Below are 25,631 nucleotides of genomic sequence, written 5' to 3' on the forward strand. Positions count from 1 at the left end.
AACAATTTCAAGACTTTTTATTTACTAAATCTTTCCTAAGGCAGCAGTTTGTGCCCACAGTACTTTCTACTGTTGCGCAGTGAATAAAATAGAACGGTACAAAAATCAGTTTTGCTGTGTGCTACAAACCTCATTAGACAGCTCTCGGTAAATAAAAGTTCACAGATAATAACAACAGGTGTTATAAACATTCATTTTCCCCTTCAAGTATGCTACTATCCAAAGTGACTAGTGTAAAATTGGCTGAGGAAATAAAATATGTTCACAATTATTTACACAATACAGGTCCAACAGCTGTTTAAGTATATGTGTGTAAAAAAAAAAAAAAAAAGTAAAGAAAAATTAAATGCTTCCACTCCGTTTTTGTGTTTCTTGCTGCACATTCACACATGGATGCAGTTCATCGATTGACTGACTTCCAAAACAGAGCAAAAATGTCAAGTAAAGCAAAGCAACATTTAAGACTTGAGCTGGTCGCAGCAGTGGCGCCCGCCGGCAGCCTGCAGTGCTCGTCGCGCTAAAGCCTCGTACCTGGAGCACAGCTGAGGGGTGGAAATGTACCAACAAACACATTTATTCCTGACCCTGACCAATTAAGACATGGAAAATAGATTCAGTGATATTTTAGCCTTGAACCACCAGAAGTGGTGTCCAGCAAATGAAATATTATTTCAGTTTTTTTTACTTCAAGGTGTCATTCAAGGACATTGGATTTTTTTTTTGAGGGGGAAGCCTTGAACAAGAGTCGTTTTGCCTAAATCTGTTAAGTAATAACATTTCTAGGAGGCCTCATCACATGCACGTTATAAGCACATTATCACAAATTTCCTCTGACTCAGTAAGAGTCTGATGAGGAGATTAAAAATCCCCCACATATAAAGTTTGAGTCAGAATCGTCACATTAAGTCTACACTGATGTCTTAAATTATATTTTTGTGCATGATTCCACACAGAATTGGGACTGGGTTGTGAGGTTAAATAAAATAAAGAATAGAGATAGAGAGAGAGCCGGACTCCTAAATGCTGTAAACACACTCTTTCTGGACACTCGCTGCAGGATGCTTTGATAAGTTGCAGCACACTGTGCAGCCCAGTGTCATTCATCCTTCATGAACCCATTCAGCTGAACGTCTCTTTGGTTAAACCGACTGAAACAGGCAAACAGTTTAGTTAACTTTTTGTTTTTCAACCGCTACATCACTCAGGAATCGTACCAGGGTGCTGGCAGACAGCACACCTCGACTTCACTGCTACAGCATCAACAAATGTTAAGAGATTAAATTAACACAGAATCAATATCCGCTTAACAACAGTCACAAATGATTATGGTTTCATTAACTGTGCGTACACATATACATGTGTGGATTTGAAGTGCACATGAGTATACGCACAAACTTCTGACAGATTTTTGCACCGTAATGTTAAAACATCTGGGTGGTCAGTGCAGAAGTTATCACACTCACTATGTACAACAGTTTACATAATATACATGAAAAACAAGCTCCAGCAAGCGGCTGCAGCTTCAGACCAGCTAATTGAGAAAATTACAATAAGACATGTCTCCAAAGACATAAAGCAGAACCATTATCAAATATTTCATGATTTAAAGGGATACACAGAGCACAGGGGAAAACAATGCGATGGACATCATATTTTCTGTGAAAACACACACAGGAATATGAGGCCGCCAGTGTTGCTGAAGGACCGCTGCACCTGTCACAGTATCGTTTTCACGTCAGGCACGGAGATTTAAGACCTGGCTAATGAAATGCAATCGATAAAACACACAGTAAGTGAAACCTCAGGGCCTTGATACGATCCGGCTGTCGATAAGGTGACGTCCACTGCCACAAAGCCGGCTCGTTTTAATGTGAATTACATGAAATAACTGCTGCGAACTGAAATGAGAGCTCCATAAAACTCATCCAGCTTCAGCTTTGCTTGTGCTCTCTTTTGCGAATTTAAATATTTATTGAACGATCAAGACAGCAAAGAATTCTGTAGTTCAATGTGATAAAACACTCTTAAGACTGCTTATGGTTCTGCTAACAATCGCAAAAAAAAAAAAAAAAATATGTATGCGTCGGTGTCTTAATAATAGAAGATCTTCTGGGCTGCGTAGTGCAAAATTAAATGTTGCATTTCATACTAGAGGGGTTCCTCATACTTTGTTTCTCAAATTAACATTAATAAAGTACCAGAAAAGCAAAGCAGCGTGAAGCTGTTGTAAAGCACAGCAATTATTACAATGACTGAAATGTTTGTCTTGATACCAAGGTGAGACAAACTCAGTGAAAACCTTTAAAATGTCAATCATTTGGTTCATAGGTGCTGCACTTCATTGCATGCCCCTCTTCTGTTTTTCCTGAAATGAGTGTTCATGTTCTCCCTGCGTGTTCAGTCCCAAAACATGCAACATTACATTAAGCTTAGTGGTTACTCCAAATCATCCACAGGTGTGACTGAGTGAGTGAGTGTGTGCGTACGTGATTTAAAAGTGGTTCAGCAGTTTGCACTGCAAGTGTGGGAAATACCATTAATAAGTTGTGGGCGATTTTCTTGAAAAGTACCAAAATACATACAGCTTTCTTTTAGGCAATTCATAGTGGTCTTTTATGGACTGTTTCACAAAGATGCAGTGATTGCAGTAAAGAATTTTGCTAAAAGTAATAAAATATGTGTAGAACTACTGGCAACTGTAAAAACATTGACTGCTAAATGCTGTAATAAGGCACAGAACCTCAAACTATATTGACAAAATGAAGGATCCACTGAGTTTGCATTGACTGAAGAAAAGAGTAGCCTGCTGAATGACGCAATATCTGACTATGATCTGTTTCACAACCAGCAGCAACACTGAAGTTGCAGCCTAAAGTTGAGATAACTAAGAACCATGAAATGAAAGGAAACTTTGAAACTTTGACTGCTGTACATTTGGTCCATACATGGTAATTAATCATGCTGGAGCTTCAAGCCTTTCCCATGAAACTGTGTGGTGAAGATGAGGATTCCATTGCTGCACTGCTCCTTTTGCACACTTCACCGAACTTCAGACTGAATGATTTTCATCCACAGTGTTTCCTTCAGAGACATCTTCAGCTCTCATGGCCGTCGTCTTTGGACTGGTACAACTTCATTGAAATATTTTTTGCAAACACATTTTAAGGAACCTTTGTTTTCTTGACAGTTCCTTTCACAAACCTCTACATTTGAGCTTAAGAAAAACACTAATTAAATAAAAACTAAATATTTCATATTGAAATAGGGGGCGGTGTTAGAACGGAAGGGTTGTCCCACCTGCATGAAATGCTATGACCTGCTTGTTCTGTGAAACAGATCCTGAAAATGTCTCATCTTCAACCAAACAGCTACAAGGAAATTCAACACAGGTGTCTCTTTACATAACGCAGTCATTCCGGTTTCGTACAGAAAACTCTGGACGAATAAGTTTCGCACAGTTGTTCCTGATGAGTTGGCACCAGTCTGGAGTTCAGAAAAATATGACGTCCTCCTTGTGGTCCTCTGCGGCGATCGTGTACGGCGGTGGCACGCTGTGGCTGAGCCCGTGAGCGTTGGGCTGTACCTGGGGAGGGACGAGCGGCGCGAGGCCCTGCGGCTGCACCTGAGCCTGGAACTGCAGCAGTCCGGCGCTCTGCGAGTGAGGAGGCAGGGTGGGAAGCTGTGTGGGAGCCGGCAGATGGGACTGTGCAGGAGGTATCGGGGGCTTCTGGACATTTGGAGGGTGGGAGGCGCTGATGGAGGAGGTGGAGTGGGGGTCTGGCCCAGCGCTATCTGGAGGACTGAGTTGATCTGTCAGCAAAATGAAGGGAAAGCAAGCAAAAAAAATTATTTGACATGGCATATATGTGGTTTGTGGCTGTGTAATGAAGCAGGGCTTTGTTATTGTTACAGATTATATTAAAAAGAAAAAACCTTGCTACAGCCTTTTTTTTCCTGAGAGGGAGTGGGATTAAAGTGTTAAAATGTCTGTGACAGCAGAACAGCCTGCCATTAATCATCAAGAAGCATGTGAAATTGATAGGTGTTTACACAGGGTGAGGCTGGGCATGAAGGACAGCCTTGGAGAAGAATGCATTTGGGTGGGGTCAAGATTACCCAGGTGGAGAATACATCTGTCTCATGTCTGCGTCTGTGAGAACACAGATTAATAATGCAGCATGCAAAGATCAACAAGAGGTGTTTTTGTTTGGGTTTGTCTTGAACAGAGAACAAAGCAGGAAGCGTGTGTGTGTGTGTGTGTGTGTGTGTGTGTGTGTGTGTGTGTGTGTGTGTGTGTTTATGTGCAGTGTACATGTAGAAGCACACCTGTGTGGTGATGTGCTGAGTGGGGCTGTGGAGGGGCAGCCAGCGGGAGCTGCTGGTGGGGGCTGATGGAGCGCTTGGCCTTCAGGGTATTGTCGTCCTTCGCAGAGAGTTTCATCGGGAGCATCTGCTTCATATCTACTGACGCTTATAGATGAAACCAAGGGAGGTAGAGAGAGCGATGAAAACAAGAGACAAGGAGTGGCAGGAGGTGATTCGACTGCAAAATGACACTGGAGTAGAAAACTGCAGCAGCCTGGCTTCTCTTAGGTCACTGCTTAATCAATCAGGGAGATGATCCACTCTGGACAACTATGTGACAATTATTGGAAAAACAAAGAATCTTTTTGCGAGTGTGAACCAGAGCAGGTACACACAAGTACAAAGTTGCCTGAGACAAATATGGAAGTGTGAGATGTAGGAACATTAAAATTGCAGCAAACGTGGATCAGACCAGGATGTACTGTCGGGAGAAGAGTAACTGAATGCTGCTGTCAGCGTTGCTCTTTTTCTTTTTTAATATCTTCTCATCTGAACTATTCTGCTGGGACATTGACAGCCATCAGTTATCCTGAAAGAAGCTGACATTAGCTGGACTTAGTCTGATAAATCAAAAGGTTCCCAGAGTATCGACGGTTCCGAGGAAAGGTTCAAGACCTGGCAACTGTTTAAAGAGTGATTTTAAATGTGTTTACATTTCATACCTGTAAAAATAAACAAATTTAATTTGTGAAAACTTAACCCATGAAACCGACTGCCCTCAGGATTAAAGAGTAAGTCAATACCTGTGCTGTCTGTGCGATGGGAGGCTTTGCCACTCTTGCCTCCTTTGCCTTTGCCGCTGTTGATTGCAGCCAGCTTGGTGGGTATTTGCTGCTGCACTCCTACTGGTTTGTGCTGCTGGTTGGTGGTGCTGAACAGATGGAGGGGTACGTCTGTCTTGAGCGGTAAGGTCGAAGAGCTCGTCTCCCGACGCAGCATCACCTCGGGGCGCTCCGGATAGTCGGCCGGTGCCACAGACAAGCTGGAACGCACCAGGGGCTTCTGGGGCAGCGGCAGGTCAGAGACGCTGGTGGAGCTGGTCAGGCCTGAGGACGACAGGAGCTCTCCGTTCAGGCTGCTGGACATAGGAGCCACCTTGAGGAGGGAAGTAGAGGTACATTTATTTTACATTATGTTATTGATGTCTTTGTGTTGTTCACACCTTCATAAACAAACTCAGAACAAGCTTCAAATAGACTGGATTCCCTACTCAGGACTGCAATAACACATCTATGGTTGGTTTGTGTTTAATTTAACATTTCATATTTGTACTCTGTGAAAGAATTCATTTTTAAATCAGAAAAACAAGAGATGGCTTAATCATACAGAAGGCAGGCAGGCACACACGCATACACACACACACACACCCCTTTTTTGGCGACATTGTGCCACAACAGATACACGTTTTGAGGTTCTCAGCATTTATGGGAAAGCAGTGGATCAAAAACACATGGGGTCCTTCTGCTGAGTGCGCATTTTGGTACCACTGAAGCACCCCCTCCCACTTTTTTTTTTTTTTTTTTTTTATAAGGAGCTAAGCACAATGCATACACGCACACACAAACACACACACGCACACACGCACAATGAGAAACATAAGCCTTTAATAGTCTGTGTGCACATAAAGGCGTGTCTAACACTACGGCAGTACTGACAGACAGGCCGAGAAACAGGAAAACAGCTGTCGTGGCATCAGCGGATTAAAGACAGTGGCTGCACTGTCCTCGTAATAACTAGATGCTGCAGAAATTATCCTGATCAATCTCTCTAATTACAGTTGACAACAATGCTCACTTGACCTCTGGTATTTCTTCATCAGTGGCATTTGTATCAGTTAAACTACATGTGCTCCAGGACCACAGCTTCTCCTGTTGTGAGGTTGTAAAAATTCTATTTTGTTGCTCTCTAAAGGGACATTTTTAATCATTAAATTTCCATTATGTGTTCGCTTGCACTTAGCCATACACTTTCAAAAAGTGTCCCACAGTCCTTCTTAGAGGCAATTCGCGGGAGGGTCACAGGAATAACTATTTGGAGTTACTGCACTACACAAAAATGTAAGAAAGTTTCTTTTTAGTGAACCATTGTGAAAACCATGATATACACCACGTTTCCCAAAATCCCTTCTACAGCACTTTTACCCAATAATGTTGCAGGGCATTCGTCTCAAATTATGAAACAGTCAATGTTTCCACTTTTCACTGTTAACAATCAAGTTTGTGTTAGACCACAATTGATTCTAGCATATCTCTGGGATAAGTTGCTGAAATAGTCTTGATGATTTAGAAAAACATTTCTTTAATTAAATCTTTGAACTTTTGGCCAAGAACACATTTATCACAGAAATCTATCACAACAGTCCCTTCTGAGTCACGTCTTGCATCAGTTCTGTTTGGTATGCCGTCTCCATGCTCCATGATTGATGATGATACTGAAGGCTTCCTGTGGCAACGGGAATATACAATGACTGTGTTTTAAAAGGGCACACTCTTATGGCTGTGCGGGAAGATTGCTGCCTTCTCCAGCAGGAAGGGCAAAGGAAGATGGGATGACCTGAGGCGGAGAAAGGCCCCTCTGTTGTGTGGGGGCCTCTATACCTTTCCCCATTCTTCCCGTTTCTCCATCATTTCTCCTCTTTCAGCACTCGCTCATCGTGGCACACAGATGTTCCATTGTTTCCAGAACAAGGTGATCAGCTTCAAGCAACACAAACAGCAGGTGTCCAGGTCGGTAAACTGCGAGGAGGCTGCAGAGCGCCCTGACTGACGACACATAAACAATTAGCCCTGAATGCCTTCCAGAGGGTTCAGGTAATGACAGGTTTGGAACAGCTAACTATAAAGCCAGGTTCTTCTAATCCTCCAAGCTGCCTGGATACTCCCATATCAAACACACATATCCACTAACACTGCACAATGTCTCACCTTGTGCAGGAAGAACAATGACTGGAGGCACAGACTCGTTAGGAGAATCTTGTTTGGATTAAATGATATGCAGAACAATGACACGGGAAATTTACACTCAGAGCTTATGTGTGCCATGTGCAGCTCTGATTCAGGGGATATAATGAGATTAACAAAAATAGTAGGTTAAACAACACTAATCCAAATTCAAATTGCGCCTAAGAAATTCATCCAGTTTAAGAGATTACTCACAGGAAACGCTGTGCTCTATTATTTATTGTGGAAATGAATTCTGTTGTCAAAATCTTTATAAGAATTTATCACTGATGTATCATTCATAAACTTTATCATTTTATAATGATAATGTGTTCACAAGACAAAGTTATCTGCACTGCAGCTCGAGACACGCTTTCAGTTTTCCAACATCTGTAAAATGTGGACGTCCAACAAATTGTTCAAGTTTGCTATTGAATCCAAGTGCTGCAGTGTACAGCGAAGAGGTGAGCAGTAGCTAGAATAACTAGCTACAGCGAGCCCTAAAGTTCCCACCATGAACAGAGCCAATGGGGCCAACGACGATCAGGTGGGAGACCAGATGAAAGAAAGGTTTCTCTGAAGTCAAGACATGCCTCAACAAGAGCCATTGTTGCTCAAGAGCTCACATATGTGAAGAAATGCACACATAAACACACTCAGAGGCACATCTCCTTTTATGAGGTCTAATCATAGCTTTCTGGGTTTGCTGATGAGTCTTAATTTTGGCATGGCGGTGATTAAATGTCTGTTGATATCAGGTTGGCCCAGAGCCTGGAACAGATCCTGTGGTTGCAGCTAATGAAAAGACCGTTTGATGTGTTTGACGCAGAAGGGCAACAGACCACCTCCAAATCTCCCAAAGCCGCAGTCAAAAATGTCCCGAACCACAGTCAGCAGTATAGAACCACAGCTCATACATGCACACAAATCATGAAGGCATAACTGAACTGGTTTGAAACAATTATTAGAGGCATGATAAAGTGAAGTGCGGATGATCTGTGTCAGGCCCAGTCTTAGCTGCAGTCAATGCAAAAACACTCTGCATGGAAATCTTGGATAACCTCACTGTGTCAGTGAATGCCTCTGCTTTAAAGAGTACAAATCTCACATGAGGACAGTTCTACTGGAATCTCTGCAAGACCAGGTGGAGTTTTTTTCTTTCCTTTTTTTTTTTTTTTGCAGTAATCAGGAGTCGCTTTCAAGATGTAACATATTCAAAGAGGTTCTTCTGCAGTCAGGAATGAATTACTAAATGAAATAACTCATGTGAGCTGCTGGTTAAGTAGGTACATGCCTCAGGTTAGCAGGCAAAATCTTTAATAAGGAAACACTTGTTGGCATTAAAAAAGAAAAGCCTTTCATTTGGTTACTGTTATAACCTTAAAGGGCGCAAAACAGTAATCCTGATTCATTGTGTGTAGATGTTTCTGCCTCAGAATACCTTGGAGCATTACTACTTTACAGTTTATCTTTCCAAAATATAAAAGGTGTATCAAGAAAGAAAGCTTCCTGTAAGCATCGTGACTCTCCCCATCTCTTAGTGTGTCTCAGAGTTCACCATTCAGCCAAGAGGCGATAGGGTGACACAGGCCCTTGAAAACACTACAAGCCAATATTAAGTAACTTAACAGTAAGTTGACGGATCTGTTAGCACCAGGCATGAAATTACATCAGTGGATCTTTCTCAGCGCTGCTCTCCCATGAAACCACAGACAAAGCACAGTGTTGTGCAGAAAAGACAGAAAGAGGGATACAAGTTATAAAATACAAGAAGAAGACAAGAGGGGAAAAAGAAGGGAAAGGAAAGTGAAATGAATCTACAAAGGTCAATTCCTGGCTTGAAAAGTTTGGAATTGCTTAAGTAGCTCACATTTTTATTCTTAAAGTTCAATTTATGAAAGAAGTTGTAGATGATGAAACTTCAGCATCTTTTAAATGTGCAGAGGAGCAGAACCCAGGAACCAACATGATAAACGTTGAAGAAAAATCTTATTTACTTTATAACTTGGTGAGAGACAGAAAAACATCAAGGACGACACACATACCATACTGTTAATCTGAAGATAACGCTATCATGCAGACAAAGCATCAACAGAACCTATTTTGGGTTATTAAGGACCTTATGAGGGCGAGTCCCAGAACCACACTACGAAGAACAAAGAAACAACGGAAAAACAGAGAGCAAGACGAAAGAGAAAGCCCCAAGCTTTTTTTTTTTCTTTTAACCCAGTGACTAAGTGCCATCCACAATACAGCTTCTGGTGTTACCTTGTCCTCATTCTATCTGTGACCTACACAAAATGTAAAAAGAAGAATCAATCCATCCAGTTTATCTAAGTTCTTCCAACTACAAACACTGCATCTGATCTGACCATCCCAAAACTTTAGCTACCACAAAAATACACAGTTTTTTAGAAACTGTAAGTTTGTCACCATGCTTTGATTTCTGTGTGGAATTATTACATCAAACTGCAGCAGCTGGCCAGCCTCCTCTACAGCTTCACTTCACTTCACTTCCTTTAATATGCAAAAGCATTTTGTATTTGCACATTTGTTCAACGTTAAACTTATCTGCTGTTAGTATAATTAAAATAAGGTAAGGGTACATTTATTGCTACTAAAAATCTCTTTGCTTTGGCAATACCAAGCACTGGTCCAAGGACACACTGGCTCTCTCATACACACACCGGTTGAGCCCATTACAGCCTTGATTCTCTTACAACACACACTTCTCTTCATATCGCTTGAAAATATGTTTACAGATTCCATCAATCACTTCACATTCTTCAAATAACTGAAGCCAAAGGCAGCAAAGTGTGGGAATTCATAAGTAAGCAGAGCTGCAAAGAAACCAAAAGGTGTGTCTAGAACAATGTTTTTAAATAGGGAGAGACAGACAGAGAGCGTGCTAAGACAAGTAAGTCACTGGCATGTCATTTATTTTCTAACAGAAGATAAATAGTGGGGTGTTTTCCTGAGAAAAAATTTTTGATTCAGCAATAATAATTTTTATTAAATTAAATTAGAAATAATATTAAAAAAAAAAAAAGACTGTGTGAAACTTTTCCATTCTTGCCTTTTCGGTGATTGGGGAACATAGAGAAACAAATCAAAGACAAAAGGCAGTTTGTCTCCAGGCCACAAGTGGCAGGCCGAGGAAAATATTGTCGAGGCAAAGGAGAAGGACAATGGAGGTGACAATGATGGTGATAGTGACCAAAAGCAACACACAGACCATCTCAAAAGACCTACAAGATAATCTTGTAGGAGGTGGTGTCCCTGAGCCTCTTAACAATTCAGCATGATTTGAACGATGGAGAGCTCTACTGGAGAGTCATGCTTACGACGCCTGTTTCACCACGAAACAGAGTCACTCCAGGCTTTCAAAAGCATATCTGGACAAGCCAGATTCGTTTTGGAATCAGGTGCTGTGGACTGATAAAAACAAAGACTGAACTATTTGGGCATAACAAGCAGAGTTAAAAATGGCGGTGAAAACACATGGCCTCGCAAGAAAAACACATGCTACCCTCAGTAAAATGTGGTGTAGGTGCCATCCCGCTGTGTGGCCAGTGCCTGTACTGAGTGTCCAGTTAAAGCTGAGGATCGCATGGATCCCTCTCAATGTGAGTGAATTCTTGAGAGGAATGCTCTTTGTCACATGACTGTACTGCATATACCTTTTTGTATAAACTGTGATTCAATGTTGGTAAAAAAAAAAAAAAAAAAAATTGTGATTGCTTTTAAAACTTGACCTTCAATAAATGCAGGAATCAAGGTTTTTCTAACCTCAATGGTTTTCCTCTTGATTTTCTTCAGGTGTTCGAGGCGCTCCTTTTCCTTTTCCACAGCTCTGGTGGATTCTCTCAGTCTCTCCAGGTCATGCTGGTACGTCTGTCTTTGTCTGTCCAACTCTTCCTTCTCATTCGCCAGATGATCCTGCAAAACAAAGAAAAATTTCACACAGTTATGCCATTCTCGTTTTGCAAGTTCATTAATTGCATGATTAGTCACAAATGTAATCCTCTACAGCCTTCGGGTAACAAAGGAGACCTCACCTCCAGCCGCCTGCACTCCTCCTCTCGAAGGCGTAGCCGGGCCTCGGTGGCCTCCAGCTGCTGCCGGTGCCTCTCCCTCTCCTTCTCCCAGCGCTGCTGCTCCTGTCTGTGCTGGGACTGCAGCTTGTGGAAACTGGCCAGCTCTTCTCTCTGCAGAGCCAGTGTCCGCTGTTTTTCCTGCTCCAAAAGGACATTACTCCTATGACGGCCCGGCAGGGAGGCCCGCTCTGTCAGCGAGGCCCGCTGCAGCTCAATATGACTATCCTGCTGCGATATGATGGCCTGGAGATGGAGACAGAAATGGAGAGAAAGCGGTGATTAGATAGATACTCAATTTTTTTTTGTTTTTACAAATTTAATACAGATTTTACATTACAACTTAAAAGTTGAACATTTTTTAAAAAAAGTTTAAGACTGCAAACACAAATATGAGAACATCAATGCCACAAACAAACAAAAGCTTTGTTTAATATCAATTCTGCCAGCTCAGTGGATAACGAATTTTCACATCGGCGATAGAGACATCATTACCTGGAGACTGTAGAGTCTTTGGGAAAGCATCAGCACTCCTTCAAAGAACTAGGATTTCAAAGAACAAGCAATCACTGTCAAACAATCATCAAACAATCACCCTCATGACCAACAATATGAACTCTTTCAGTGGATTAGTGCACATCTCATGGGGGCATCCCTTCAATTCAGCAGGCAGCTCTTTCGCTGCTGCCTATGAATTTCAAATCTACCTGTGTTTTGCAGCACAAGGTGACCGATGAGGGAGGAGATCTCACCTTAGCCTTAGGGGAGGGTTCAGGCCAGATGCGATTCCATCTGACATGAGAGCAGCAGCTCTCATCGACCTGAGTAATAGCAGTAAAAAAAACAACAAAAAGAGTCAAACACACAGTACTGCTGTACATTACAAGAACAACGATACAATGTGGATGTTCAAAATATTGCAATTTTATTTTTCTGCATCTTTTTTAAAATATATACCTATTCTGTATAATTTTTGTGCAAAAAGAACCTCCTATCCACCCTAAAATGTTTCATTACGGTAAACAAATGTATTGCCACATAGTATGGGAATCAATTGGCAAGAAATATTGCACCGGACGGAGTATTTTTCTTTGTTTTTTCTGTATGTGACAAAAGCAAAATGAAGTAAAGAATCGCTTTACATTTTTCTGATCCTTTATATAAAGGGATGTATGCATTCAGAACCAGTCCTATAACAGGGCACACCGGCGTTATGAGTCATGCACACTGCTGTCGCCAATATGTGGCTAATTTTAGTCTGCTCGATTATTTTCAAGGACCATAACTTGTTAAAATCAAACTATTGTTCAGATGAAAGTGTTTATCAAGGCTTTATCTTGTTTTAATCAAATGCAATGGCCTATTAGAACCAGGATACGGTAAACATCAGGTCATGGCAACCCTCCCAGTGTCATTATCTGGTTACTATTTACAGGAAATAACAGTGTGACTCATCAAAGATGTGCTGTATGTGCATATGTCTGCAGGGCACCTACCGTCTGCTCCGGGGTGTGGTTGTCACAGAGGTCTTTGAGCTGAGGGTCAGAACTGGCTCTTTGGCTCCTGTCTTTGTTTTTGGATTCGCAAGAAAACTTCTTAATGCTGCCATCTGGCACAGATGTACCAGAAACGATCCACACAAAGACAGACAGCAACATAAACAATTTACAAACTGTTAAAACAAACTGCCTGGAATACATTCATAAAAGCAAAACAGGAAGTGTACACACACACACACACACACACACACACACACACACACAGATATATATATATATATATATATATATGCACATACAAACAAAATTCAAAATTATATCCGTAGTTCACTGTGTTTTTGCAAATACATGAATAAAATCAGCCAATAGACCCATCCAAAAGTTCTTGAAAAAAGTCTTAATTTATTCATTATTATTTTATTTGTGCTTCGTAAATGAAAAAGTCACTCAAATACAAACAGAATCCATTAGGGGGTATTCTTCCTCAAGGCATGGAGACTGCTGCACTCACTCGTACTGAGGATGGTGGGGCTGCTGTCATAGCCTCCGAAGGTTTCTGCTCGTCTGGGCAGAGCCCCGGAGCCACCACCTTCTTCCAGGCGCGAGGGTGGAGCGTCTTCCCTCACTCCAGACTGCAAAAGGTTCTGGAGGTTCTCCACTGAAGTGAGAGGAATCGCTTGTTAGGCCGAAGAAAAACTGTATCACCAAAATGTTTACAGAAACATCAAAAAATCCCAAAAAGTTAGAGCATACTAAGAGCTTACATCTCTGAAATAAACGGTACATGAATGCAAAGATGATGAAATCTGTGTAAAAATGACAGCAGCACACATTTAGCTGTATTGCAGAAGCAAGTTATGGCATTGTCCAACCTTCAGTGATAGCTCCTTTGAGCAGGGCCTCCCCCTGCTGGAGGTCTGAGGCATCTCCTCGGAGCAGCAGTCTTGAACGCGACGCTGTGTCCTCCACACCTGCCGTCGACTCTGCCATCTCCGCATACAGCTGCAGTTTCTCCGTAAGAGCCTGCACGATCACCGCATCCTTCTGGCTGAGCCGCTCTACAGTTGGGAAACATTGGACAAGATAGAGGCTTTCTATGAAAAGTGCAAGAAAGTTTTAAACAAAGAATTCATTTTAAAATAAAACTCAAAAGCTTTGTGTGTGTGTGTGTGTGCGTGCGTGTGTTTTTTTACATATACAGTACATTGAAACCATTAATTTCCATTCAGTCTTCTAAAATTGACCGACAGAGTTGCCACATATGAATTTGACATATGAGCACCTTCTTGTGGCCCGGCTTTCAGGATTTATTAAAAATGTATTGCTGGCCAAGTGACCAGTTGTTACCTTGAAACTCTTTGAACTTGGACACCCGTGCCTCTTCCTCCTCGCTGAACAGTCTCTCCTCTGTGTGAGGACAGCTAAAGTAGAGCACAGGAAAGAAAAACAGGACACCACATGAGTTGGAGAGGAAAAGAAATCTCAATGAGTAATGTATTGTTTTTTTTTTTCCAACTTGGTAAAAAAACAGTGCAGGACATACTGTTCATCACAATATCTGGATACATCTCTTTTTCATAATAATTGCCCACATTTTCCAGTGTGTAATAAGGTTAGTCTTCTACAGACAGGAGTCGACATTTTGACAGAGCCAAAGTCACAAAGTCCATGAAACAGCAGCGACCTTTCAGCAGCTTGCCGTATGTGCGTCATCCAGGTGTTTCGCTCCTCCTTGGATGTTGTGTGGATCTCATACATCTCTGGCTCATCGGAAGAGGCACAGATAAGGAACATGGCCTTCTCCTCATGGGCCACCTCTCTGACTATCAGCTTCTGGAGAGATATCACTGATGGCTTGTTGTCCTGGATGGATTAAAAAAAAGAAACAAAGGAACAAAGAGACAAGAGTTTTCTCATTGTGCTTGACTGTTATGGACGAGACACATCACAGGAAAAACTACTCCCGCATTTATATACATGAGTGATAAATGTTTTTTTTCCCTCTTTGATAAACATTTTGTGTTCATTTGGTGCAGTACTGCTAAACATTCGAGACAAATTACTCACCACAGTAGCAAATACGTATCTCTGGTCCTTCTCTTGCAACAAGATTAATACATCTGACAGGAGCACCGCAAGAATATCTGGAACAATAACAACGCGTTCGAAAGCCAAAAGTCAACCGTCTAGATAGCAGATTATAACAGCATGTTACTGGAAGTATTCTGTTGTTGTTGTCATGTGACGACATACCTTTGAGCCTGCCAGAGGCAGCCTTCCAGCTGACTGTACCCTCATGGAGCAGTCGTCTCCTGCCCTGCGCCAGGTCTTCTCTCCGAAACACTCGACCATCTTTTATTTTTCCCTGCACCTTTAGCTCCATCTTACTGTGAATGTCTCGCAGTCGAGAGTTCTTCTCATGAAGATTAACGAGCGTGTCTACCTGGACAATGGTGTCTTTAATCAGAACCAGTGCGCGAGTGAGCTCCTCGTGTTCCTCAGTACCCGCTAGATGCAGAACAAAAAAAAAAATGTAATTGATTAAGAATACAACACCTTAAGTTCAAATATTCTCTAAAGAAAATGTGATTCATGTAGCATAAGAACCTTCAGTGTTTTGCAGAATACGCTCCACGAGTACAGGATACTTGGTAATTCGTTGCGTCACCAACAAAATACACTCAGTCACTCCGAGCCTTCGCACGATGGACAAGTTGTTTATTTTCTGACAACAAAGATGAAATTGTTAATTTTAATTTAAAAAAAAAAGTGGACAACAAAAATTCTGAAGGCTAAATGTGATCTTTGAAGTCAGAGAACAAGAAAACGTTCCTTACCCGTATGACGTTTTGAAACCTTTTATTGTTTTGCAGCTGATCTTTGTAATAGCTGACGGCTTCATGGTGGTGACTGCAGAAATCTCCGTAACTGTCTTTCATTTTCTCACCTATTTCACCTGAAAACTGAACAGCACAGAAACCGTCATGTCCTCAGTCATCTAGGAGGGTTTTTCCTGTTATCACACAGGTTCATGCATTATATAGCGCAAGACACCGATCATGGGATCTGCATCTCTTTTTCTACCTGCGCGATCAGGATGTCGGCCACTCTGCTGATCGTGTAGTTCCTTTCGTTGGGTGAGACAAGGCTTTCTCGCCTGCGCTCCTTAAGACGAGACAAGAAGCGTGTGTGCAGATCGAGGAGGTTTTCCAAGCGAGGGAACAGACAGTCGAGCCTACCCGACTCCATCTGAATATTCTCCTTCAACTCTCTGACATACACACACAGCATTATCTTCAGTGTCCGCACATGGTGCATTTCAGTCTGCATCAGCTCTGTAGAAAGACACAGGTGTAATGTTCAGTTAATCACATCAAATCAAAACAAGCTCCGGTAACATCCAAACTTTCAATAACCCATTTTGTCTCCTTGTTCTTACCGTGGATTACCTTAACACTGTACTGCACTACACCATTATCATGGCATCTGTGCATTGGCAGGACAACTGAGTCACGTATTGGGTCACTGCAGGTAAGAAGACACCTGAAGAAAGTCAGACTCACCGTATATCACATCCTGTCTCTTCACCACTTCTTTAGAGTGCTTCTTAAGGTGCTGCTGGTCTACTGCCAAACTCCACGAGTCTGCCTCCAAATCCTGGGCATCAGACTCCAGATCAGCCCGCACGGCTGTATAGTGAGCTTCTGAGGAGAGGCACCAATATTATAGCAAAACAGGCATTACAGTAACATTTTTCAGTCTGTCCAAGGCTTAAACTGTTGTTTGAAGTCTAAGATTTGAAGTCTAAGCACACCATGAGGTGATCAATTGGGCAATCTGGATTAATGAGGTTCTCTCTGAGGGGCCGTCTGAGGTGAGACCAGTTCTCAAACACTTAGGGTGCTTTCACACCTACTAGTCCACTAGAGTGGTTCGGTTCGGACATAAATTATTCATAAATGTTGCAGCTGTCAACTAGTTCGGTTCGCATTCACACCACTTGTTTTTGCAGATGAACTATCCACTATGACCCTCCTGCCCCTTGGTGGCGCTGTTCACACAATATTGTGTTTTGGGAGACGGAAGTGAACCTTGATTGGCCAGCATGTGTGACGTGATGCGCCGCGCGGCTTGCTACGGAAGCCTCCGCCGACCAAAAAGCCTTCTCCACAACAGAGCACACAGGACCGAGGCCGGTCAACATTCACACCAGCAGCGGACCGCACCGGGACCGTACCGAGACCACCTCCTCGAGGAGGTCTCGGTACGGTTCTTTGTCCCGGACCAAAACTAACTGGTCCGCTTTCACACCAGCGCATACGAACCGAACCTGCAGGAGTTGGAGACTGTAGTCCGCTTCAAGCGGACCAAATGCTGCAGGTGTGAAAGCACCCTTAAAATAATTCAAGACCCTTTCACGGCAGAGTTTTTCCTAAAAGACAACGGCTAATAAAGTCCCCATATACCCAAGACTGAATAATTTTGTGCCACTCATAAATTATGAAAAAGCATTTTGAAGAGATGAATCACTTCTCAATGATCAATGTTGATTTATGAAAGGATTTCTGGCATCTAAACCAAACAGTCGATCGTGCTCTGATTTCAATAATCATTCCTTAATGAAAACACTGGTGTAAATATTTTTAATGTCATTAATGCTCAACTGTGAACAATTTGAAATCTTTTGTTCATAATACCCTTGCAGGAGTTCTTACATGCTTCCCGGTGTGCCTGATAAAACTCCACTAAACTGGCAACTGAATAAAAATCTGAACTGGTGGTGTTCAATGAGTCTATCACTCCCACACACACCGGCCCAGTAAGACCTGGTTAAGTCACCCTTTGCTTCACACAACATCCTCAGCACACAGTCCCTGCTAGATTTCTAACAACTCCTCAAAGACAAACTGGTATCAAGGTAGATCCAGGCATGTCTTAGCAAAGTACCACAACAATAGTCCTCACAGTAAATACTTCCAACCACTTACGAGAACTGTCAAAATTAAATTCCACGGCCCATTTCAGCCAGTAGGCTCACCTTCTACAATGATGGGCTCAGTGGTCGAAGGAGCAAGGGAAATGGCGTCTTCATTACAACGTTTGGAGCGGAGGGCATCGGTCTCATCCATCTCCCCAGGAAGAGATCTGAGGGAAGAGAACCGCACACATGCTGAAACTGCTGTAAATACTTACAACGTGCTTTTAGTTAAGATGCAAAAGAAAAAAAAACAGCAACAATATTTTTCCTTTCTTCCTTTCTGGTTTAACTCTCGATGCTTCCCAGTTTTAGTTAACCATCTACTTCTTTCTTTTGTTTTTGTTTGCCTGGATATTTTAACTATAAATAAACAGACAAAACAGTTTTTAACCTGGCGAACAGCACCATGGAGTGGAGCGCTTTAATCTTACCTAGGACAGGCACTCACCCTGAGCTACTGTTGTAACGGAGGCTGTGGCCAAGGCTGGTGGCAGATGCTGCCGTGAAGCTGTTGGTATGGGCGGCAGCTGGGTGAGTGCTAGGTCCCCACGAGCTAATGGTCATGCCTGGGACACTGAGAAAACTTCGGTGCCCATCCAGGATCTGAGATGCAGTTGGGCCTGCTGGATCTCGCTCCCTTTCTCTGTCTTTTGCAGCTGGGAACGAAAGACGACAGATGGATGAACAGAGGAAACCAAAAGGTGGAATAGGAAGATGAGGACAAATCCCAGAAAAAAAAGTTAAACGGATGACCCCAGAATTAATTTTTCTTCACAACAATCAAGACAAAGATAGAATAATTTGCAGACAGAACCCTCAAAGAGGCAAAGGAGGCACAGTAAGAATGTTTAACACTGCTGTAACTTTCACTCCTTTCACTATGGAACGTTCAGGCAGCAGAATGAGAAGCATCATAATCTCCGAGGTAAGGTTTAACAGGGTCTGTTGAAATATAACTAGATCATTTTGCGCAATGTGGTCGGAGTTCTCTGGCAGCAGTACTCTGGAGCAGTGCATGAGGAGAAATCGTGTGCGGCTGACAAGACTCCAGCTGTTCACAAGACAATAACAACTGCTGCAGGAAAATTATTTTAAGCTGCTGCAGCTACTCACGTCTCCTGTGGGTTTAACTACATACAACAGGAGCTACAGTGGGTCACAATTAGCCTTGATGGCAGATTTTCTCAGACTGATTTAGAATCAATATAATTGTTAGCTCAATTAATTATTGAAGTGATTATCACATTTAGGGAAAAAAGTTTTTTTGTTTGCTTTTAATTAGTTGACACATTTTACTAAAATCAATTCATAATTGATCCAAATATTGCTATTTAAGTAAGCAAAGATTTTACAAAACAAATGGATCAGAAGTTACCCGACACTGTCACAGACTGGCCTTTCCCAGTCTACCCTCTCCTGCTACTCTCACTGAGCTGGAAAACCAGCTGAATAGATCCCTCTTCAGATTTCATAAAGGTATATTAATCCTCTGCAGCCATTTGATTTGACGAGAAGAAAAATGTCTGACCGTCCACGATAGCATCTGTTCTTTGTGAGCAGATAAAGTGGGGAGAAGGATTTATGAACTGGAAAGCTGTCAATTAGTTACTACTACTCACTAAAGTTAAGTGATCCCGGGGAGCTGGTTCTTGGAGTCTCTCTCTGAGGAAAAAACAAATAAAGATTATATTTTCAAAGTTATTTCTTCAAGCACTCAACTGTTCTGATTGGTTTCCTAACAAACAGATTCATGCCAGGGTCATTTACATGGTCAGCTATATAACCTTTGGCCTTTGAGCCCACAAAACGTGCCACACAAAGTGAATTTATGCTCATGCTTCCAGGAGTCCTTTCCAATGATGAGTTTTGAGTTTTCTGGTTCTTCAGTGCAGGTGTCTGTTTTTTAAACTGATAATGAGAAGGTGCTACATTCATATGGCCTTTTAAACTTGTTCACATCTTATTGTAAATCCCATATTGGTCCAAATACAATAAATATTGTAACATTTGTCAATATGGCCTCTTTTGGAGCACTTCAGTGCTTCACAATAACATACAGAGGAAGCTCGGCTCTGACAGCGACAGACTCTTTTCATTCCCAATGGGCCTCAGTGTTACCGATTTATCCCCTTTTTGTTTACACTGATGGATGCTGGCATGTAAAATAAAAAACATTTCCTCTCTGATTCTGGAGGGACTGATGAACTAACGCTGAAAAGACAGCAGCTTCGGACTGTAGTCTGAGTTCAGGATGGACCTTAGTTGTTCTTCTCCATAAAGGCAGTTTGTTACACTGCATGAATCAAGAACACCAGCGCAGGCTGGCTTTAAACTTACTATCATAGATGTTGAGCTCTTTGGAGACTTTCTGTGCTTTCAGCTGAGAAACAGCTTCCGTTATGTTCATTCTGTCTTTACGTTTCATGGTCAGTAATCGTTCCCTCTCCTATCTGTGTCTGTAAACCACAATAACGATCACATTACGGTGTCCTAGTCAGTCCCAAAGGAAAGACAAAATGCATGGTTTTCTCTGTGGACAAGGCTGAATCCACGGCACCTTATTGACGTCTCAACAGACAAACCTCGCTGTTGACATGTAAACCCCTTCGACGATATTAGGTCAACAATATAGTTCTAACACGCCACTGTTTCTGACACTGATGATCCTATTGAATATATGGATATGAATAAAAATATATGAGAAGTGCCTCAGACAGATGGAAATGATAATGGTAGGAAACAATGTGTGCATGCAACCTCATTAATATTAATCACCTGTAATGTCTTTTTACATTTCACAGTTGGCCTTTTAACCTCGGATTATTTGATAACTATGCAGACGTCATTATATTTTAAATTACCGTGTCTACGGCGGTTACTTGTGTAGCACAAAAGAAAGATAGTGGCCAACAAGTGCTTCAGCATGATAGAAGCTGCAGACAGGGAAACAGTGACTTTTTAAAACCAATATTTTAATGCACACATCTATATCGATATTGATAATATTTTCTTTTTAAATATTACATTTTAAGAAAACATCAATAAATCGTAATTCTGATGCATTGCTCATACCTATATAAATACTGTACAACTCACACTCTTTTCCATTTCATTTTCAAATTTTTTTTTTTTAAGGAAATCACTATTCTTACATTTACCAATCATGTTTGTATCCAAAACTATCTGGTAAACATATACTCTCCACGTTCCTGTGAGTAAGATGACTGTAGGTACATTGTCAGCTAAATTCTGCTGCATCCAGAGGAACTCTCACCTTATTCTTGATGCTGGTGCACTCACCCAGCAGAGACTTGCAGCTCTTGTGAACGTTCACAGCACAATCTGAAAAGCAACAGGGAAGTAGTTCAGAGTCAGCGTGGCATTACTCCTGCTGTACCATGTGCTCACATTACACATGACAACAGCACAGTAGTTTGATGTGAACATGAATGTCAAAGACAATCACAGGGATCAACTTTGAAATGTTAGAACTAATTCACACCCTCCTGAAGGCAGCACTAATTTTCTTAGAAACAAAGTTTGTTATACTGAGAGAGAAACACCGAGACATTTTTTTCCAGCTGGTACAGGCAATTACAATGTCAAGTATTAGTATTCAGAAAAGTCCTCTCCTCATGAATAGAATCCCTTCAGGCTCCCTGACACTGCTTCAACAGTAGCTCTGTAGCTTAAAAAAACAACTCTCACATTTAAGCTTAAGCAAACAAAAGTCAGAGTCACAGCTTAAAGAAAGTCCAGATACAGAGAAAAAGGGAGGACTTGACCTACATGCAAACTCCCTGCTTGTCAGCAACAGGTTTGTATTTCAGTCGACTTTTCTCCATTTTTGGGAACTGCAATTTTTGTTTACTGACTGACTGTCTCTCTCAAATTAGCACAAATAAAATTCAATACAATACTCTGGGGAATAAACGCTTCCTGTTGCGAGCTGTTCTTTTTTTTTTGTTTGTTTTTTTGAAACACAAAACAGGAGGCAAGACAATAACATTTTTATGTGTACTGTATTGGGAAAACAAGAAAAACCTTTCCTTGGGAACAGGGTTTGACAAACAAATTAGGTTATCATTATGCAAAATGTGATCTCAGCCCAGGCTGGTAAATGTGGGCTTTAAAGACAAGACTAAAAGGCCAGTAATGAAAAGCAAAGCTCAACATATAAGAACAATATGAAGACAAAAAAAAAAAAAAAAAAAAAAAAAAAAAAAAACACAACCTGTTTTATCACTTCTAATTGTACTTGCAATTCAGATTTTTAAAGGTTAACTTTGCTGTTTATGTTATCAAAAGTGTTTTAATGTTTTCTCTACTTTCAATGGACTAGTTTGCACTATTTGTGATATTCCGCGATTTTCTTTGTTCAATACGTAGCAATGTGTAATAATAATGATAAAGAAAAACTCAAATAAGCTTTATAGAGATGCAAAAGTAGAGATAATGCTTTGAAACAGTCACTCTAAACGTGTGGCTTTTACATTTGCCAGACATGTAGGATGACAGTGTACTATTTGAATTGGGTTGTTCAGCTTGTTGACAAAGACGACACTCCTGCTCTGTGAGCAGCACAATGTAAACATGAGCCATACTGGCAACTTCCACCACATGCTCTACAGCCTCCTCTAAAGGTCTTTCTCTGCTTACTCCATTGTACTGAAATAATGTAGACAAATACAAATGTGCCTTGTCCATTGAGTGAAGAATAAATTGGGGGAAAAAAAAAAAAAACACTTCAGAAAAACTGTATACATTTTTCATATTAAAAAGACTCTAGACAATCACGTATCGTGTCTGTATTTGGGTAGGATTCAAAGAAAAAAAACACCTTTTCACATCACGTGACTCAGACCTGAAGGTCCTTTTCAGCTTATTTAAAGTCAAAATGAAGAGACGATATTTCACAACAAAGCTAAAGCACAAAGACTGGGCAAGGCTAGTAACGGTACAACTAAAAGTAGTGGAAAAATAACACAAAAAAAAAAAAAAAATCCCCAGCAGACCTAAAATAAAGGTTAAAAAGATTCACCTGAGATCAGAAAGAACATTGCACTGTTCTGTGATAATGTCACGATTCGTCAGAACTTAATACGCTCAAGACTTCGTGTTTGTTGACGTCACAAGGCAATACTCAATATGATTTAATGAAACCAACAACATCACAGGAAATGATTCAAAACCTGCAGATCAAATATCGTAAAGCTCAGACACAAGATGAAGCCGTCACATCATGAGATGCGAAGCGCACGAGTCTGCTCTGCCACAAAGTCATGTCAGCAGCTCCTTCACAGGACACTCAGCACCCGTCAAAACCACCAACATCTGTTGACTGCTCAATACCATATCACTCGAGGAGAACACTTGTGGTTTAGGACTGCACACTTCAGTGACTAACACAGTCACCTCGCTTTGCAAACAAGGTCTGCCTCACTCAGCATCCAACAGACGTTCATTCATTTATCCACAAATCCATCTTCTGTGCCACTTTATCCCATTCATAGTCGCAAGGTGGAGCTGATCCCAACTTAACTGAGCGTGAAGGCAGGGTACATTTCACCAGTCCATCACAGAGGGTCACAGAGACAGTCACACACTCACAGTCATGACAATGGGCCATTTTAGGGTTGACAGGTAAGATCACATGCATGCCTTGGACTACGGGAGGTTTTGTTTTGATTTGGTTTTTTAGAGTTGATAGACACTGAAGTTTTTTTGTTCAGACCTGTCAAGAGCATTGAACACTCTGCCACATTTTTCAATTTCTAAGAGGAAACTGAAAACCGTCAAATCAGTTTTTAATCTCCGGTGCAGCCACACTCGTTACAGAAAATCTGTTTGCTTTGACTCAGCGCACAGGAAGAGGGTGTGTAGATGGGTAGAGGTCAAAGTCATAATGGGTGGGTTCTTCCAGAGAAATATCAAGTCATGCAGTAAAGAAACAAGCACTGTTGCTATCATACACATAAAAATAATGTCAAACTCCAGACAGTGTGTGGAGTTGTCATAATGTTGACAGGCTGTTTTGATGGTGATTTCACAATAACTCAGAAGGTGCGTTTTAGAAAAACTGTTCCAAACATTTTTTTCTTCCAAGAAAGGCTGTGGACAAACTGTCAAAACCATGAATCAAAGAGTAGAGAAAACACCCTCTATTGACCACATGAAATAGTACAATTTCTTCTAATTTTTTTTAAATGCACAAGTATCATGACACATGCAAATAGCAAATGTGTGATTTGCCTACAACAATTTGCCAGTGTCGGTCAGGCCAGCCCTTAATCTGACTGACCAATTCTGTCCGGCTTGAGCCTTAATATACACAAATAATGTATTCATCATAAAAAAAAAATAATAATAAAATTAAAAAAAAAAAAAAAAAAAACACTGCTGCAACCAACAGTATGCTGCCATCTCTGACATTATTTTCTGTGACATTATGTGGAAAAAGAAATCTCAATCTGGAGATTTTGTACGTTTCACTTGGAAATTTGTCAATGGCAACAAAATGCTGACTAAACCTCAGTTTGATGCTGTGATATGTCAATTAGACAGCACAGCATACATTTGTTTGTATATTTTGAACAACTCTTAAGTTTGTTCTAATCAATTGACAGCAACCGACTAGAAAAGTGTCACATTCAGACAGCAATATTTTTATTACATTCATTGCACTTTAGGAAATGCCAGAAATGTTGACATCTGCATGTTAGGCTACTAGTTGGTGCTGTGTTTTGCTTTTTGTAATCCAACCATACATGCAGGGCACACGGTGGCAGTGGTTAATGTGCTCGCCTCACATTCAGAAGGTCAGGTGTGGAGTCGCATGCTTGTTCAGTAGGTACATAGGTTTCCTTCCGGTAGCACAGTTTATTCTCACAGTCCAAAGACATACATGCGAGGTTAATTATTGACCCAAAAATTTCAACTAGGTGTGTAATGTGAGTGTGTGTGGCTGTCTGTCTCCGTTTGCCCTGTGATGGACTGGAGACTTGTCCAGGATGCAACTTGCCAATCGAATTGGTTCCAGTGCCCCTGAACAGGATACAAGAGGGATAGAATATGAATGGATCAAAACATGCATGTACAAGGAGAAAAGTGCACCCAAAACATTCAAGCTCATTCAAACTGTCTTTCTTTTTTGCATTTTACCCATTCATTAGTTGCTAAGATGCAGGAGGCTGGAGAGGAATCTGTTGTCTATTTGCTGCTACTCTTGCACTACAATTTTCAACTCTCTCTCTCTTTTTTTTTTTAAAACCACTTCGAACACCTCTCTTTTGCCTTTATCTGCTCCTGAGTCCCGACTAGACCACTGTAATGCACTCCTCATCGGGATCCCTGACAAGAGCCTCCAGAGACTACAATACATCCAACAGCACTGCTAGGAACCTGATGAGGGTGTGCAAACATGATCACATCACCCCATCCTGAAATCTCTCCACTTGCTCCCTGGACAAGGCCTCCCTCCTCATCCACCAGTGCATCGGTGGTCTTGCCCTCCTTTACTTTCAGGATCTCCTTACCTGTCAGAACTCTCCTTGCATCCCCCATTCTTTTAAAAAGTTACCTTTTTCAAAAAGTATTTCACTAAATGTTCCTAATGTGTCTATCTTAATTACTTTATCATCCTGTTACCTTTTTGTGGTCTCCTGCTCAGTAGCATTTTGAGATGACCTAAAGGTAAAGTGCATAAAAAATAAAATGCATTATTACTGTTACTAATCAGTATCTGCAACAATCAGTC

The 25,631-nt window shown here is 41.3% G+C and overlaps 1 protein-coding gene across 4 annotated transcripts in view; it reads right to left on the reverse strand.

The window, feature by feature from the left end:
• arhgef18b (rho/rac guanine nucleotide exchange factor (GEF) 18b) overlaps window positions 1–25,631 on the reverse strand; it is a 44,292-nt gene continuing 18,661 nt past the window's right edge. For 3 of the 4 annotated variants that reach the window (XM_030083354.1, XM_030083351.1, XM_030083353.1), the window contains exons 10-31: window positions 21,150–21,217; window positions 19,495–19,537; window positions 18,324–18,531; window positions 17,936–18,042; window positions 16,461–16,601; window positions 15,982–16,232; window positions 15,735–15,860; window positions 15,505–15,622; window positions 15,151–15,405; window positions 14,965–15,041; window positions 14,582–14,760; window positions 14,245–14,318; window positions 13,770–13,955; window positions 13,409–13,555; window positions 12,895–13,007; window positions 12,151–12,219; window positions 11,894–11,941; window positions 11,363–11,644; window positions 11,094–11,243; window positions 5,109–5,460; window positions 4,327–4,470; window positions 1–3,810 (exon numbers count right to left, since the gene is read on the reverse strand). In XM_030083354.1, coding sequence (XP_029939214.1) covers window positions 3,491–3,810; window positions 4,327–4,470; window positions 5,109–5,460; window positions 11,094–11,243; window positions 11,363–11,644; window positions 11,894–11,941; window positions 12,151–12,219; window positions 12,895–13,007; window positions 13,409–13,555; window positions 13,770–13,955; window positions 14,245–14,318; window positions 14,582–14,760; window positions 14,965–15,041; window positions 15,151–15,405; window positions 15,505–15,622; window positions 15,735–15,860; window positions 15,982–16,232; window positions 16,461–16,601; window positions 17,936–18,042; window positions 18,324–18,531; window positions 19,495–19,537; window positions 21,150–21,217 — 3,458 coding nt within the window. In that variant the 3' untranslated portion in view covers window positions 1–3,490. The remainder of the gene's footprint in view (window positions 3,811–4,326; window positions 4,471–5,108; window positions 5,461–11,093; window positions 11,244–11,362; window positions 11,645–11,893; window positions 11,942–12,150; window positions 12,220–12,894; window positions 13,008–13,408; window positions 13,556–13,769; window positions 13,956–14,244; window positions 14,319–14,581; window positions 14,761–14,964; window positions 15,042–15,150; window positions 15,406–15,504; window positions 15,623–15,734; window positions 15,861–15,981; window positions 16,233–16,460; window positions 16,602–17,935; window positions 18,043–18,323; window positions 18,532–19,494; window positions 19,538–21,149; window positions 21,218–25,631) is intronic. The other variant, XM_030083352.1, reaches the window with a different exon arrangement.

Source organism: Salarias fasciatus, chromosome 23 (assembly GCF_902148845.1).
Source record: "Salarias fasciatus chromosome 23, fSalaFa1.1, whole genome shotgun sequence".
Lineage (NCBI taxonomy): Eukaryota > Metazoa > Chordata > Actinopteri > Blenniiformes > Blenniidae > Salarias > Salarias fasciatus.